Source organism: Peromyscus eremicus, chromosome X (genome assembly GCF_949786415.1).
Source record: "Peromyscus eremicus chromosome X, PerEre_H2_v1, whole genome shotgun sequence".
In the NCBI taxonomy this organism is placed as follows: Eukaryota; Metazoa; Chordata; class Mammalia; order Rodentia; family Cricetidae; genus Peromyscus; species Peromyscus eremicus.
The window spans coordinates 14,230,953-14,244,739 of NC_081439.1; the positions used below are offsets into that span (position 1 = coordinate 14,230,953).

Below are 13,787 nucleotides of genomic sequence, written 5' to 3' on the forward strand. Positions count from 1 at the left end.
ATCATGAAGGGACATCAGAGAAGACACTGGAGGTGGGACCATGGAGGCAGGCTGCTTACTGCCTTGCTCCTCATAGTTTGCTCAATCCGCTTTCTTATACCACCCAGGACCACCTACATACCTGCCCATAGATGGTGCCACCCACAGTGGACTGAGCCTCTCATATAAACCGTTAATCAAGAAAATGCCCTATAGACACACCTACAAACAGTCTGATGGAGGCATTGCCCAATCAGGTTCCTCTTTCCAGACAACTCTACCTTTTGTCATTTGGTTAAAAAAAAAAAAAAAAAAAAAAAAAAAAAAAAAAAAAAAAAAAAAAAAAACCTCTTTAACAAATGGTACTGGATCTTACTGTCAAGTTCTACAGTGTTAGCAATAACCTATAACGCTTGGGGGTCTATGGGATTCCTTTGGCCAAGAACTCAAAAGGAGGTAACCAATTCCTGGTACTGGGACTTTTATTTGTTAGCATGGGTGTCTAGTCAAGGTACAGCCATCTCCTGTGCCCTCATTGTAAGTTAACTCTATTAAAATTCTCTTCCTTGGTGTAGTTATTTTAGGAAGCTTCTACAGTGGCAAGTTTCCACATTGCTTTTTCAAAAGGCCTGTAGCTTCAGTTACCCCTCCCCATCCATGTTTCTTCCTCTATCCTGCCCTCCTATCCCCCATCCCATTCAACACTTTCTGTCCTGTTATTACTTTACCTCTTTTTTTTTTCCACACTTGGGAGCTTTAATTTTTTAGCAGACAACACACACTTCCCTCACCCTTTAAGTTAGTGTGACAATCTTCCATAATAAACTACTTCAAGAGAAGCTTTGGTCAAAAATGGAATGAGATAACAAAATCAAAACAACGAAACGGAAGAAAAACGAAAAGAAACCCCTGCTGTCTTTAAAACCCACACTTCACCCACAACACCCACACGAACACACGCTAGTTGCTTGATAGTGTGACAGTGTTTCCACGGCCGGCGATCCTCACCACCACGCGAACGGCAGAGTGTGCTCAGCCCCGTCCCGCTCCGAATGCTGGATGGCAGAGGCTCCCTCGGCTTCACATTATCCGGAGGCCCTGGATGGAAGACTCCAGGGTCTTAAAATCCCAAATTGTCATGGCTCCATCGATGTCAGTAGTGCAGAATTTCCGACAGTCTTGCTTGTCCACCTCATAAATAGACACCTGAGTGATGCTGTTCCGGTGCAGCGTCTCCAAGGCTGTGTTGCGGTCCTCAGTTGTGGCTCTCTTGTCCATGTTGCGGAAGCGTTCCATAGCGGACATGTTGCGCTGGATGCTCTGTTTTGGGACGTCTAGCTTGGACACAAAGGTCAAGTAGCCACGGTCGTCATAGTTAAAGAGCATCGGACAGCAGTCATGGCCGGCAGCCACAACGCTGTTCTCTGAGACGAATGACACACTCAGCAGTGGCAGGAACTCCGTCTTCAGAGTTGAAACCTGCACACTTTTCGAGGCATCAGCAATGGACACAGTGCTGTCATGGCTGACCCAGGCCAGGCGGCTCCCACTGGCAGAGAAGCTGACCCCATGCACCCAGCCGCCGGTCCCACTGCCACCAAACTCAGACATCAGCTGACCAAAAGGCATCTTGCTGCCCCAGGGCGTGCTGGCTGGCTTCTCATCCACCTCTTTGATGTAGGCAGAAAACACTCTGCATTTGAAGTCACACGAGCCTGCAGCCAGCAAAACATTGTTGGGATGCCAGTCCAAGCTGAGGACTGTGGAGCGAATCGGCTTCTTAATGTGTTTGCTCATCCACCAGTCGTTTTCAGACTCAAAGTAACAAACAGAGATGAGCCGGGCCCCACTACCCACAGCAAACTTGTTCTCCAGTGGGGACCACTTCACAAAAGTGGCTGCGCGGTTAATCCTCACGATCACCAGGGTAGGCTTCCAGATGCCATCCTTCTGACTCCAGACGTAGGCGTTTCGGTCTGCCCCACAAGTGACAATGCGATCGCTCTTAGGAGCCCAGTCAATACCTGTGATGTGGCCGTTATGTTCCTTCAGCTCATGAGCTTTCATCCACTGGCTCCCATTCTTCTTGTAGATATGTACTTCGTGATTATTGGGGCTCAGGGCAATCTGGGTACGATCCCTATTCCAGGCATGACAGGTGATTGGCTCTAGCAGAAACTGATGCAGAGACATGATTCTTAAGTGTTCTCAAAGGTCAGAAAGCTGGGGTTGGGGCGGTCCGGAGGGCCAGAGCGGACGATTCGCGGACTCTGGTCAGTCAACGCGAACAGGCTCCGGCGGGCTACTTTACCTCTTTTATATCACTGCATTCTATGTTCCCTCCCTTGAAAGATCCTCTTCTAGCCCATGGTCCCTTTGTAGTTACCTAACTTCTCTTGAGTATTCCAAATAAAATACAAACATCTGAATAATCAAGGCTAACATCTACATATGAGAGAAAACATGCAATGTTTATCTTTCTGGGTCTGGGTGACCTCACTCTCAATGATTGTTTCCAGTTCCATTCATTTACCTGAATGTTTCATGATTTCATTTTCTGAATAGCTGAATAATGTCTTATTGTGTAAATGCACTACAATTTCATTATCTATTCTTCATTTGCTGGAAATCTAGGACGTTTCCATTTCCTAGCTACTGTGAATAGAGCATCAGTGAACACAGGAGAGCAAGTGTCTCAGTAGTATGATATAGAGTCCCTCTTGCTGAAGACACCAAATACTTGAGTCACAGAACATGGAGAAATGAAGTGCTCTTCACCTGGAAGCTTCATCTCTACTGGCTAGTTTCGATGCTGTGCCTGCTACTGAAAAAAACAAATAGTCCCCAATCACAGCCGTGAGCAACCATAAAGGTGGCTTGATTAGATATGCCCACTGGTACAAGAATGGCAGATATGTCATGGGGGTAGTGAACCACTTTCTGCTCTTTTTTGGATCTAAGACCTGCTTCATGAGATGAAACTCATTCTCAACACTGTTAACAGGCCAAGAAGCTGAGGCAAGACAGGCCTTAAGGAACAACCTACTGCTATTATTATGCTAAATGGATATAGTATTAAATCAAATTCGAATAAATGATGGCTATATCCATAGCTCAATGCATCTCTCAACCATCAGCGGAGAAGCTTCTTCTTGAAGTAGGTGGAAATTAACACAGAGACCCACAACTGGTCAACGTGTGAAAATAGACTGTGGAGTGCTCAGTGCTAGATGTGAAAAACACATTACACCCCTTCCTACCAAGCCTCCAGTATTAATTACACATAACTATCACTCAGAAAAACATCTAAATACAAGAGCTGAAGAACCATTTTCAGATTGTAAAGGACATAGGAAAGCAAAGCATTAAAACCAGTCACTAATCACATAACAATGGTCCATGATGGGTAATTTTTGTGTCACCATTAAAGACACACCATTAAAGACTCTATATATCAGTGGCATATTATCAAAGGCTTTTCACCTAAAGCCAACATTGCTTTAAATTTTTCATAATCTTAACCATTGCTTTGTTGCATATGTTGCTTTGGATTTGTTGGATACACAGAATGGATGAACTGAAAGGACCGCAGAGATGGCTTTGTGGCTAAATGTGCTTGCTACTCTTACAGAGGGCCTGGATTCAGTGCCCATCACCCACACATGGCTCATAAATCCTGTAAACCCAGCTCCTGGGAATCCGACACCATCCCTTGACCTCTGAGAGTGCTGCACATGCAAGCTAAACACTCATACACATAAAATAAAAGCAAATACATCTTTTTTAAAGAGCAAATTGAGGATTTATCAGCCTTTTAATGCAAATGTTATGGAAAATGTGATACTATCCAAGTGTATTAAAAAGGGAGGAACAAGAGGGTAGAGAGATTTCTCGGTGGTTAAAAGAACTGACTGCTCTTCCAGAGAACCCAGATTCAGTTCTCAGCACCCACATGGTGGCTCACAACCACCTGTAAGTCCAGCTCCAGGGGATCTGACGCCCTCTTCTGGCCTTCATGTGCAATACAGGCATGGTGCATAAACATACATTTCAGCAAAATACCCATACACATAAAATTAATAAAACTTTTTAAATTATAAAAGGGTGAAATGATAGTGACAAGAACTAGACTTAGCTAACCTTATTGAGGAAAGCCGAAGGGTGTGACTAATAGTGTGTGCTAAATAAGGAATCAGGTGCTATTGCAGGAGGTACTAATAGAAAAGAATTGAAGACCAAAATGTTCGAGCAAGACTGATAAAGAATTAGGAAAATCAAAGGCCAAAGTTAGTGATATATAACTTCTGAAATAAATTGACTATGGTCTCACTATTAATCAAAGGTAGGAATAAGATGTAACAATTATAAATTTAATTATATAACTATAACTATAACTATAACTATAACTATAACTATATATATATATATATATATATATATATATATATATATATATATATATATATATATATGAAGCTGAATATATTCCAAAACTTTGTATGATGTACTGGCTACCTGTATGTTTCCAAGGATATTTATTTTGTTCAATAATAAAATTATCAGATTCCAAATTTATGGATTGGCATTTCTTCTAAGTCCCTTTTCTTATTTAGTAACCAATGAGAGGTCTGAAAGGCAGTTCGCATCAATTTCCTGATGATCTATTTGCAATGTTGAGAGTAAGCAGCTGAAGGAATGAATATCTGGTTACACAGAATTAATAAAGTGATCATACTGTTGTCCCATCGGCACAATAAAGAATGTGGAAATGCAAAAGTTTTGTGCAATGACTTCTTCTTCCTGACTCGTTAGCTGACATTTGTCAGCTTGTTCGTTTATTAGAGGGAAGCAGATGACTGAGCACACTGGACATTTCTATGCCATTTGCCCTTCAACCTCTGACCGTTTCCACAGCTTTTCCTGGAATTAATCCTACTAAAGCCCCCTCGATCCTGAAGCGGCCCTCTGAGGTACCCCCTGCCAGGTCCAGCTACCAAGGTAAATAGCAGATGAAGCAGGAGAAGGGTTCAGAGGAGACATTTGCAAGTCTCTGTGGGGAGTCAAGGCAGTGGCAACCCAAAGCACTTACCTATCCAACGGAGTAAAATGTTCTTCAGAATGGCTTCCCTGCTGCTGCGTTTAGCAGATAAGCAGGAGGGTACCAAGCAGGGGCCAGCACTGAAGGGCAAACTGGAATTGATTGTCATTTCAGTTCACTTAATTAGGCCTCATTTCAGCTGGGTCAGGAATTCCAATCTCTTTGCCATCAGAGATTTGTCTTCTCCCTTGGATATGCATGGACATTTTTTTTTTAGTAACATGGTCAAGAAAACAATAAAAAATAGCAATCTTCATAATCCATCTCATATGTCGTTCAAACACTTTACACTTTTTCTTAAAGTTTAACATTCAGTCTGCTTCAACACGTCAGATAAATCTGCTAAATGAAAGGTGTGGGAGGACATGGATTTAGACCTGATATTTACACTGAGATTTGTATTTATTACAATAGCTTACAGGCTGTGATCCAGATAGTCCAACAATGGCTGTCCACCAATGGAAGGTCTAAGAACCCAATAGTTGTTATGAGGCTAGATGTCTCAGCTAGTCTGCAGTATATGCCAGAACTCCAAAGAAGTAGGCTCTAATGTCAGGAAAAGGATGGACTTGGTAGCAAGCTTCCTTCTCCCATGTCCTTTGTATAGTCTGCCAGCAGAAGATGTGGTCCGCTTAAAGGTGTGTCATCACACCTCAAAGATCCAGATTAGAAGTAGCTCTTCTCACTTCAAATAATTTAATTAAGAAAAAAAAATACCGCACAGGTGTACCCAGCCATTTGGGTTTTAGTTAATTCCCGATGTAGTCAAGTTGACAACCAAGAACAGTCATCACAAGCCGTTTGATTGAACAAGGTATAACCCAGTAAGTTATTTTATAGACTGCACTTCTGTTTTCTTATAAATGCTATCTGATCATATGTCTGTGAAGAGACACCGTGACTATGATAACTCTTATAAAGGAAAACATTTAATGATGATGGCTGACAGTTCATTATGGTAAGGAGTATGGTGGCATGCAGGCAGACATAATACTAGAGAAGGAGCTGAGAGTTTTATGTCTTGATCCACAGGTAGTAGAAGGAAACTGTGTACCACACTGGGCATAGCTTGAGCATATGAAGCCCTAAAGCCTGCCCCCACAGTGACACACTTCCTCCAACAAGGCCATGCCTCCTAATAGTACCACTTCCTATGGGCCAAGCATTCAAACACATGAGTCTATGGGAGCCATACCTATTCAAACCACCACATCATATTGTTGGAGAGTTGTCAGAACCCACTCTTCATTAATTCTTTAAACTTTCATAAAATATATTTTGATCTTATTTACCCCTCCTCTCAACCCTTCCAATACCCCCCTCCTCCTCCTCCCTACCCCTCAAGTTTGTGTCCTCGTTTTTTCTCCTTAGAAGATACTATCTTGCAGCAAAGGTCTTGGTCCTCAGGCTCTTACACTCTCTTCCCATTCCCCCTCTTTCACCATGTTCAGAGTCTTAGGTACAGATGTTGTGTTGTAGATGGACCAGTTGGGGCTGGCTAAGTGAACAAGGTTAGAAATAACCCCCATATCTCTATCTCTAATAAATGCCTCTCAATATGGCTACATATTCGAGTCAATGAGAGGATTTTAAAGATTCAGATTGGGGCCTGGAAGGATGGCTCTGCGGTTAAAAGACTTGCTGCTCTTCCAAAGGACCCAGGTTCACTTCCTAGCACCTGTGTAGGGCAGGTCACAATCACGTGTAACCTCATCTCCAAGGTTTCCAACACACTCTTCTGGCCTCTATGGGTACCTGTACACATGTGCATTCACACACATAAATAAAAATGAAATGATGACCAGGCGGTGGTGGTGCACGCCTTTCATCCCAGCACTCGGGAGGCAGAGGCAGGCGGATCTCTGTGAATTCAAGGCCAGCCTGGACTACAGAGTGAGATCGGGGACAGGCACCAAAACTACACAGAAAAACCCTGTTTTGAAAAAACCCAAAAAAAATTAAATTAAATTATTTATTTATTTATTTTAATTATATAGGTTATTATGTCATTTAAATTTAAAAATAAATTCTGATGCCCCAGATTGGTACTGAAATCCATTAAATCAGAAAGAGTATTCAGGGTATGGGTTGCATACTCCCAAGGCACTAGCAATTTTACTTTTTATTTTTGTTTTTCACTTTTGAGTTTATTTTTAACATTTCATTGCATTTATTTATTTACTCATTATTCTTCGAAAGTCTTATACATAGACAAATGGTATCTTGATCATACCCATCCACTCCTTTCCTTTCAACACTCCTTTACACTCCTTCCAACACAAGTTTATGTCCTTTATTATTTTTAATAAAGACGTATATTAAGTGCTTCTTAGATAATTGTAATGTAACTTTTCTAAAACTTCTTTTTCCACTACATATGTTTCCCCCAAATTCGCCATCACAAAAATTAATTGAAATGACCATGAATATAAATTTCTATTTTATTTTTTGAGGTGTTCTGATTTAGTAGATTCAATTGGGAAATGCCAAGTCCTAGTTTTAACAAACACAACAGGTCATTCTTCAAATGAAGAAAGATTTGAGGAACACCACAGGACACTACACTTTCTCCTAGTACCTTTCCTATATGTGTTCCGAAAAATGAACTTTATCCATACAAAAGAAAGTAGATAAAAAAAACTATTCTGAGACTTTTGTCAAAAACTAAATTATCTTTCTGCTAAATAAATGTTCAAAATAGTACCAGTTCATTCCTTCTCAGAATTTCCTGTGCTGGATATCCTATTCTTGGAAATCAACAAATCTTCGAGCCATCTTCAGCTCTCTCTATCATATCATACCTACGCTTGTGGCTAGTAGAAGTTCGTCTCCCTCTGGTACCCTGTCTATACCAGTGTTAAAAGAAACAGGTATGGATTCTTATTGCAGTTCATTCTCTTTCTTTTCTGCATAAGCACATAATAAATGTGTCAAAGAATGAAGCTTTAATGTGTGCTTCATTCAGACTTCAAGAGTGAGACAGCTAAAAAATGAGCAGACATTCCATTGGATGATATAATAAGGAATGGTGAACTGAAAACTCTGTATTATGGCTAAAGGATTTTAAATAACCGTAAACCTATGGGAAAACACATTTAGAAGCCATTCCTGGCCTCAAAGAAGGACAGTCTGCAAAATTGGAGAGTCTTTCTGAGGATGGGTATGACCTAAATGAACATAATCTCAATATATATGGTTGATGACAGAATTTGATTTTTTTTTAATTTTTCAAGGCAATCACTGTGGTGGTTTGAATGAAAATGGTTCCCATAAGCCCACAGGGAATGGCACTATTAGCAGGTGTGGCCTCGTTGGAACAGGTGTGGCCTTGTGGGGGGAAGTATGTCACTGGGGATGGGCTTTAAGGCCTCATATGCTCAAGCTATACGTAGTAGCTCACTCTCTCTTCCTGCTGTGTGCTGATTCAGTTGTAGAACTCTCAGCTCCTTCTCTAGCACCATATCTGTCTGCATGCTACCATGCTTCACACCATGACAATACTGGACTAAACCTCTGAACTGCAAACCAGTTAATACAGTAATCCAATTAAATGTTTCCCTTTGTAAGAATTGCTGTGGTCAATCAGTGAATACTATAACCGTCATCATAGAATCTTTTTCCAGTAACTGATGGAAGCAGATGTAGAGACCCACAGCCAAGCACCATACCAAGCTCCAGGAAGCCAGTTGAAGAGAGAGAAGAGGGAGTCTATGAGCAAGGGGCATCAAGATCATGATGGGGAAACGTACAGAGACAATCAAACCAAACTAGTGGGAACTCATGAAATTTAGACCAACACCTGTGGAGCCTCCACAGGACTGGACCAGGCCCTCTGCATAATCAAGACAGTTGTGTAGCTTGATCTGCTTATGGGCCCCCCTGGCAGTAGGATCAGGATCCATCCTTGGTGCATGAGCTGGCTTTTTGGAGCCCACCGCCTATAGTGTGACACCTTGCACAGCATTGAGGCAAGGGGAGGGGCTTGGACCTGCCTCTACTGAATGTACCAGGCTCTGCTGACTCCCCATGGGAGGCCTTACCTTCTTGTAGGAGGGAATTAGGGGTGTGTTGGAGGGGAAGGCTGAAGGGGCAGGAGAAGGGAAGAGGGGGATCTGTGATTGATATGTAAAATGAATAAAAAATTCTTAATAAAAAATTGCTGTGGTCATGGTTTCTCTTCACAGCAATAGAAACCCTAACTAAGAAGTTGGTACCAGGAATGGGATATTTCTGTGATAGGCCAGACCACGCTTTCATTTGGAGGAATGTAGACTTTAGGACTTTATATTAGAAAAGCAGTGAATGTTTTAAGTGGGGCTTAATGGCCATCCTAGTAGGAACATGGAAGACAGTGGTGCTGAGGGTGATTTGAACTGAGGGTGATTTGACCTAGCTCAAGAAGTTTCAGAGGAGAAGAATTTTAGTATGTGGCCTAGAGACTGTTCTTGTGATATTTTGACAAAGAATGTGGTTGTTTTTTGCCCTTGTCCAAAAAGTCTGCTGAGGCTAAATTGAAGAGTTTTGGATTAATTGCTTTGGCAATGGAAATTACAAAACAGCCTAGAACTGATTGTGTCCTGTGGTTATTAGCTGATCAAGGAAAAATACAAAATCTACAGTTTGAGGAGAAAAGGTACACCAGAAAGTGTAAGCAAATTAAAGAAAATCCTGATGCTAACTGGAATAAAGGGAGTAGTGACCTCAGGGCAAGATTCCACCCAGCTAAGCTTCCAACTTGTAAAAAGAAATTAAAGAAAAGCTTAGGGCCAGGTGTACACCTTTAATCTAAGCACTCAGAAGGCAGAAGCTGGCAAGTCTCTGAGTTGAGGCCCACCTACCTGGTCTACAGAGTGAATTCCAGGATAGCCAAGCTTAGGTGGTAAAGAAAACAATCGAAACAGAAAGCTGGTGAAAATATAACTGAACAAGGGGACGATGTTCCAACCCCAGCAAACAGCAGAACTTGGAAGCTTCAGATATGTGGTTCTGGCTTTAGAGTCAAGGATAGAAGGAAGGGGTTATGGAATCTCCCTTCATGGCTAAGGAAAGCTGCTGAGGCCAGGCATATATCAAGGGTGTTCCTGCATGGAGGCCCAGAGGGACCATTTCATGAAGCTGTGAAGGTGAAGTCAGGATTGCCTTGGAGACCCAAGATGTTGGAGATGCCAGAGTCATTGGATACCTGCTGAGGAAAGCTGCTAACAGGCAGTGGAACCAGACCAAGAGAGAGAAGTCTGTTGCAGTCAACAAAGCTGAGAGGAGTTAGATATCTAAAGAGTGGTTTGACATCAAACATGGAGATGCAGAGTTTGGAGTTTGTCCTTCTGGTTCTCTTTCTTGCTTTGGTCCAGTATTTCCTCACTATGCTCCCTTCCCTACATTTTTGGAATGGTAATGTATATCTTGAGCCACTATGTGCCACAGCAACAATCAGTTCTCATCAATTTTACCAAGTATGAGTCACTGCCTACTGGAGAAAAAAAGTTTCCCTCTAAGACCAAAACTGACAACAGAAGCAATTTAGGAGAACAACATTAATATTTAGGGAAAATCTGACAGGCACAACACACTTGTTTAATAAAAATAATACTTTCTTGCCCACTGGAGCCTATAACAGCCCAAGGCATGTAATTTTGCCCTGGCTTACAGTACCAGAAATGAGTTTCCTCTTATGTAGCAGACCTGTATCCAATCCGAAAACAGTTGGTGCATCCACAACAGTCATGCCACTACTGCACCAATGGGCACATCTTGCCTGGCATGGTAGTGTAACATGCAGAGTCTACCTGGCCAGGGCTGCTGGTGACAGTTCTTACCCAGTAGCCTATAGATAGCATCTTCTGGTACTACAAAACCAGCTATCAGGGAAGGAGTTTCCAGCTCAATCTTGGCTTGATTTTTTTCAAGTCATGCAATCAAAATATGTGGTTTTCAAAAATACTTACTATGTAGTTCTGACATGCAGCTAAGAACAATGTTTGTTGTGGGGGAGCATGATTTAGGAGCCTCTATCACCAACAACTAATGGGTAGGTAGCTCACCTCTGACCCTGAGATGTTTGCTCAATCTTATGGTCCCTGGCAGTGCCTTCTTCCATCCAAGTAGGGTGCCTTATTCAAACCCTTTAATTACTATTTTTACTGTTATTCCAGATGTTTCTCCAAATTTGTAAGACACTCAAGGTTATCATTATATAAGACTTTCCTACAGAGTGTAGGTATGATCTCTGAAGGCATATCATCATTCATTCCAAGTAAATGGCAATGGGTCTGTGACTCAGCAACTGAAACATAAGTAAGATGTTTGCAAGGTCTGATACAGCGTGAAATGACCCCATCACTTGCATGAATTGTTCATCAAAAGAGCAATGCTGTGTATAATAGTGTGGATGAAGGACATTACCTTATTTCGTTCTAGGTAACTGACAGTCATTCTCTACAAGCCATTCCACTTCCCTGTCCTGTAGTACTTCCATGGGGCTACTGAACATAGAATTAACCTCAGTGGAATTTGTCAGACAGGGTCGCACTGCATAGCTCAGATCAGGGCCATGGTGAAGCAAGGCTGTGTGCTTATCTGCTGCATCCACTGTTCCAGCCAGATCCTTAGTTCTGACAAGTGTCATGCCAGCATCATGGCTATTACATCTTCACTGGCTACACCCAACTTCTTAAAAAAATCCCAGGCTGGGTGAACCAGCTCCACCACCAGTATATTTTCTTGCAGAGGAAATTACATACAGCATATTCTAGGGAGGATACCTGCTCAACCCATAGGACAAGCTTAATCTTTCTCACCCATACTGTTCTGTCATTCATGGTTTCTTTACCTATTAGTCAGGCGTATGCCTTCTAAAGACTCATTACCACAGAATTTTCTTTCTGTCTTCCCCCATAGGAACTTCAACTCAACACAAATATTGTCACATTTATTTTCAAGTGATCCTGATGGTCTCTATTGTCTGCTTTCCATACATATCTCTTCCTTGATGCCTTAGCACATTATGAGCCCTATATGCCAGTCTAAATCATTCAGATCTGCTACAGCCTTTCCCACTGTGTCACCATCACACCCTGGTGAAGCCCCGTATCAGTCCTGAGATCCTTGCTGGATTAATTTCTTTCTTGGTGCTCCTATGAACACGTTTATATCAGGCCCACAGAAATTTTAAAAAAAAATCTCTAACATGCTCAACTCTTTCAGTAACTCCTATCCTTCCTATTCTGGCTTGCAGTTCCTGATATTCATGGGAGCCACATCTGACGCCAATGTAATGTTCCTAATGGCTCTATGAGCTAGTCCTTCAGGACTGATTTCTCTTATATTGCTTAGGCTATGTTACTCAGTTTCTTCACCTATACTGTACTCATATTGATCCCATCTGCCTCCTTGCCCCACAGCCTTATGAGGAAGAATATGAAAGGCTCCTTTGATGCTTGCTTTAAAGTCTTTCCCAAATGCAAGCAGTTCATTGCCATATTAGTCCCCAATTGTCATAGTATTATGTACTGATCCATTACAAAGGTCCCCATCTATATATTGAATCATGCGTTTTCCCCACTTCTGTATAAAACTTTGGACCTGAGGAGTATCTTCTGTCACTTTTACCTTGCTTAACTCCCTCATCACTGTATGGTTCTTCTCATTGATTCCTTGTTTTGCGTCTCAGGAAGTACTGTTTAGCATAGAGCAAATTTTTATTCTTTTCTTCGTCCATTCCAGCTATAGGAAATGACCATGAAGGCCTCTATTTTATCCTCTTTTCCACATGTCATGCCATATCAGAGGCTAAGGCAGAAGAGAACATCTATATATCTTTTTTCTGATGTAATTCCTACCTTATAAGAGCAAGTTATTTCAGGACAGATAGCTCAGCCTCAGTTGCCTGTCTTACCATCCATAGCAAAAGCCACAAGACTGATGTCACGATTGGCTTAGGATTACATTCTATATATGATACTTTCAAAGAATGAAACACATTCACTAGTCTATAAGCCACTTGGTATCCTTGCGCTCATGTAGTAGACCCCATTCACCAAGGTGGTATATCATACTACCCTATATCAAGTAGAGGAAGACAACCACCCTGGATTTCCATCCAACAATGTTCCACTCTCAGTTGGATCAAGCCTTGGTTTTACTTCTTATCACCAATAGCAGGGGCCTTGCAATTGGCGGGCACTACAGAAAGGAGTCACAGCATCATATATTACAATAAGCAAAAGTATCCATGTCAGAATTCCTCAAAATGTGATTCCCCTAAACAAGTCAGCCTTTAGTTACATGTCTTATAATCAATTACAGGGGCCAACTGTGGCTATGTTGGCTCATGTTTGGACACCAGTTGTGTTGTATAACTTATTGTGGAGAGATGTAAACAGACATCTGTTCAATCCAGATAAAGCACCAATGACAGAGAAAAGAAATTATTCTCTCCAAGTATTGCTTGTTAAACCAATAACGTTACTGAGCTACTTATAAGAGCATGGGGAGTGGTTATATATGAGGGAATGGTTGCTTCAAAGGCAGATGCATCACCAAAACCCACTCAAACCTGGGTTACAAATCACCAAACATACATCATTAGAGCTCCCTGATCAACCTGCAGGCACCTCCCAGGAAGAGACTCTCCTCCTCCAGCAATTGCTCACTGCTTGTACAAACTTTGGGAGCAGCCTTGTGATGGTTATAGTTTTCTGACATTCTTAAA

General features: G+C 41.8%; 1 protein-coding gene across 1 annotated transcript; it reads right to left on the minus strand.

The window, feature by feature from the left end:
- Window positions 1-716: 716 nt before the first annotated feature.
- Window positions 717-2,276, minus strand: LOC131899032 (actin-related protein 2/3 complex subunit 1A-like). The gene has a single exon (XM_059250396.1). The coding sequence runs from the start codon at window positions 2,170-2,172 to the stop codon at window positions 1,060-1,062; it is 1,113 nt and encodes a 370-aa protein (XP_059106379.1). The 5' UTR covers window positions 2,173-2,276; the 3' UTR covers window positions 717-1,059.
- Window positions 2,277-13,787: the final 11,511 nt, after the last annotated feature.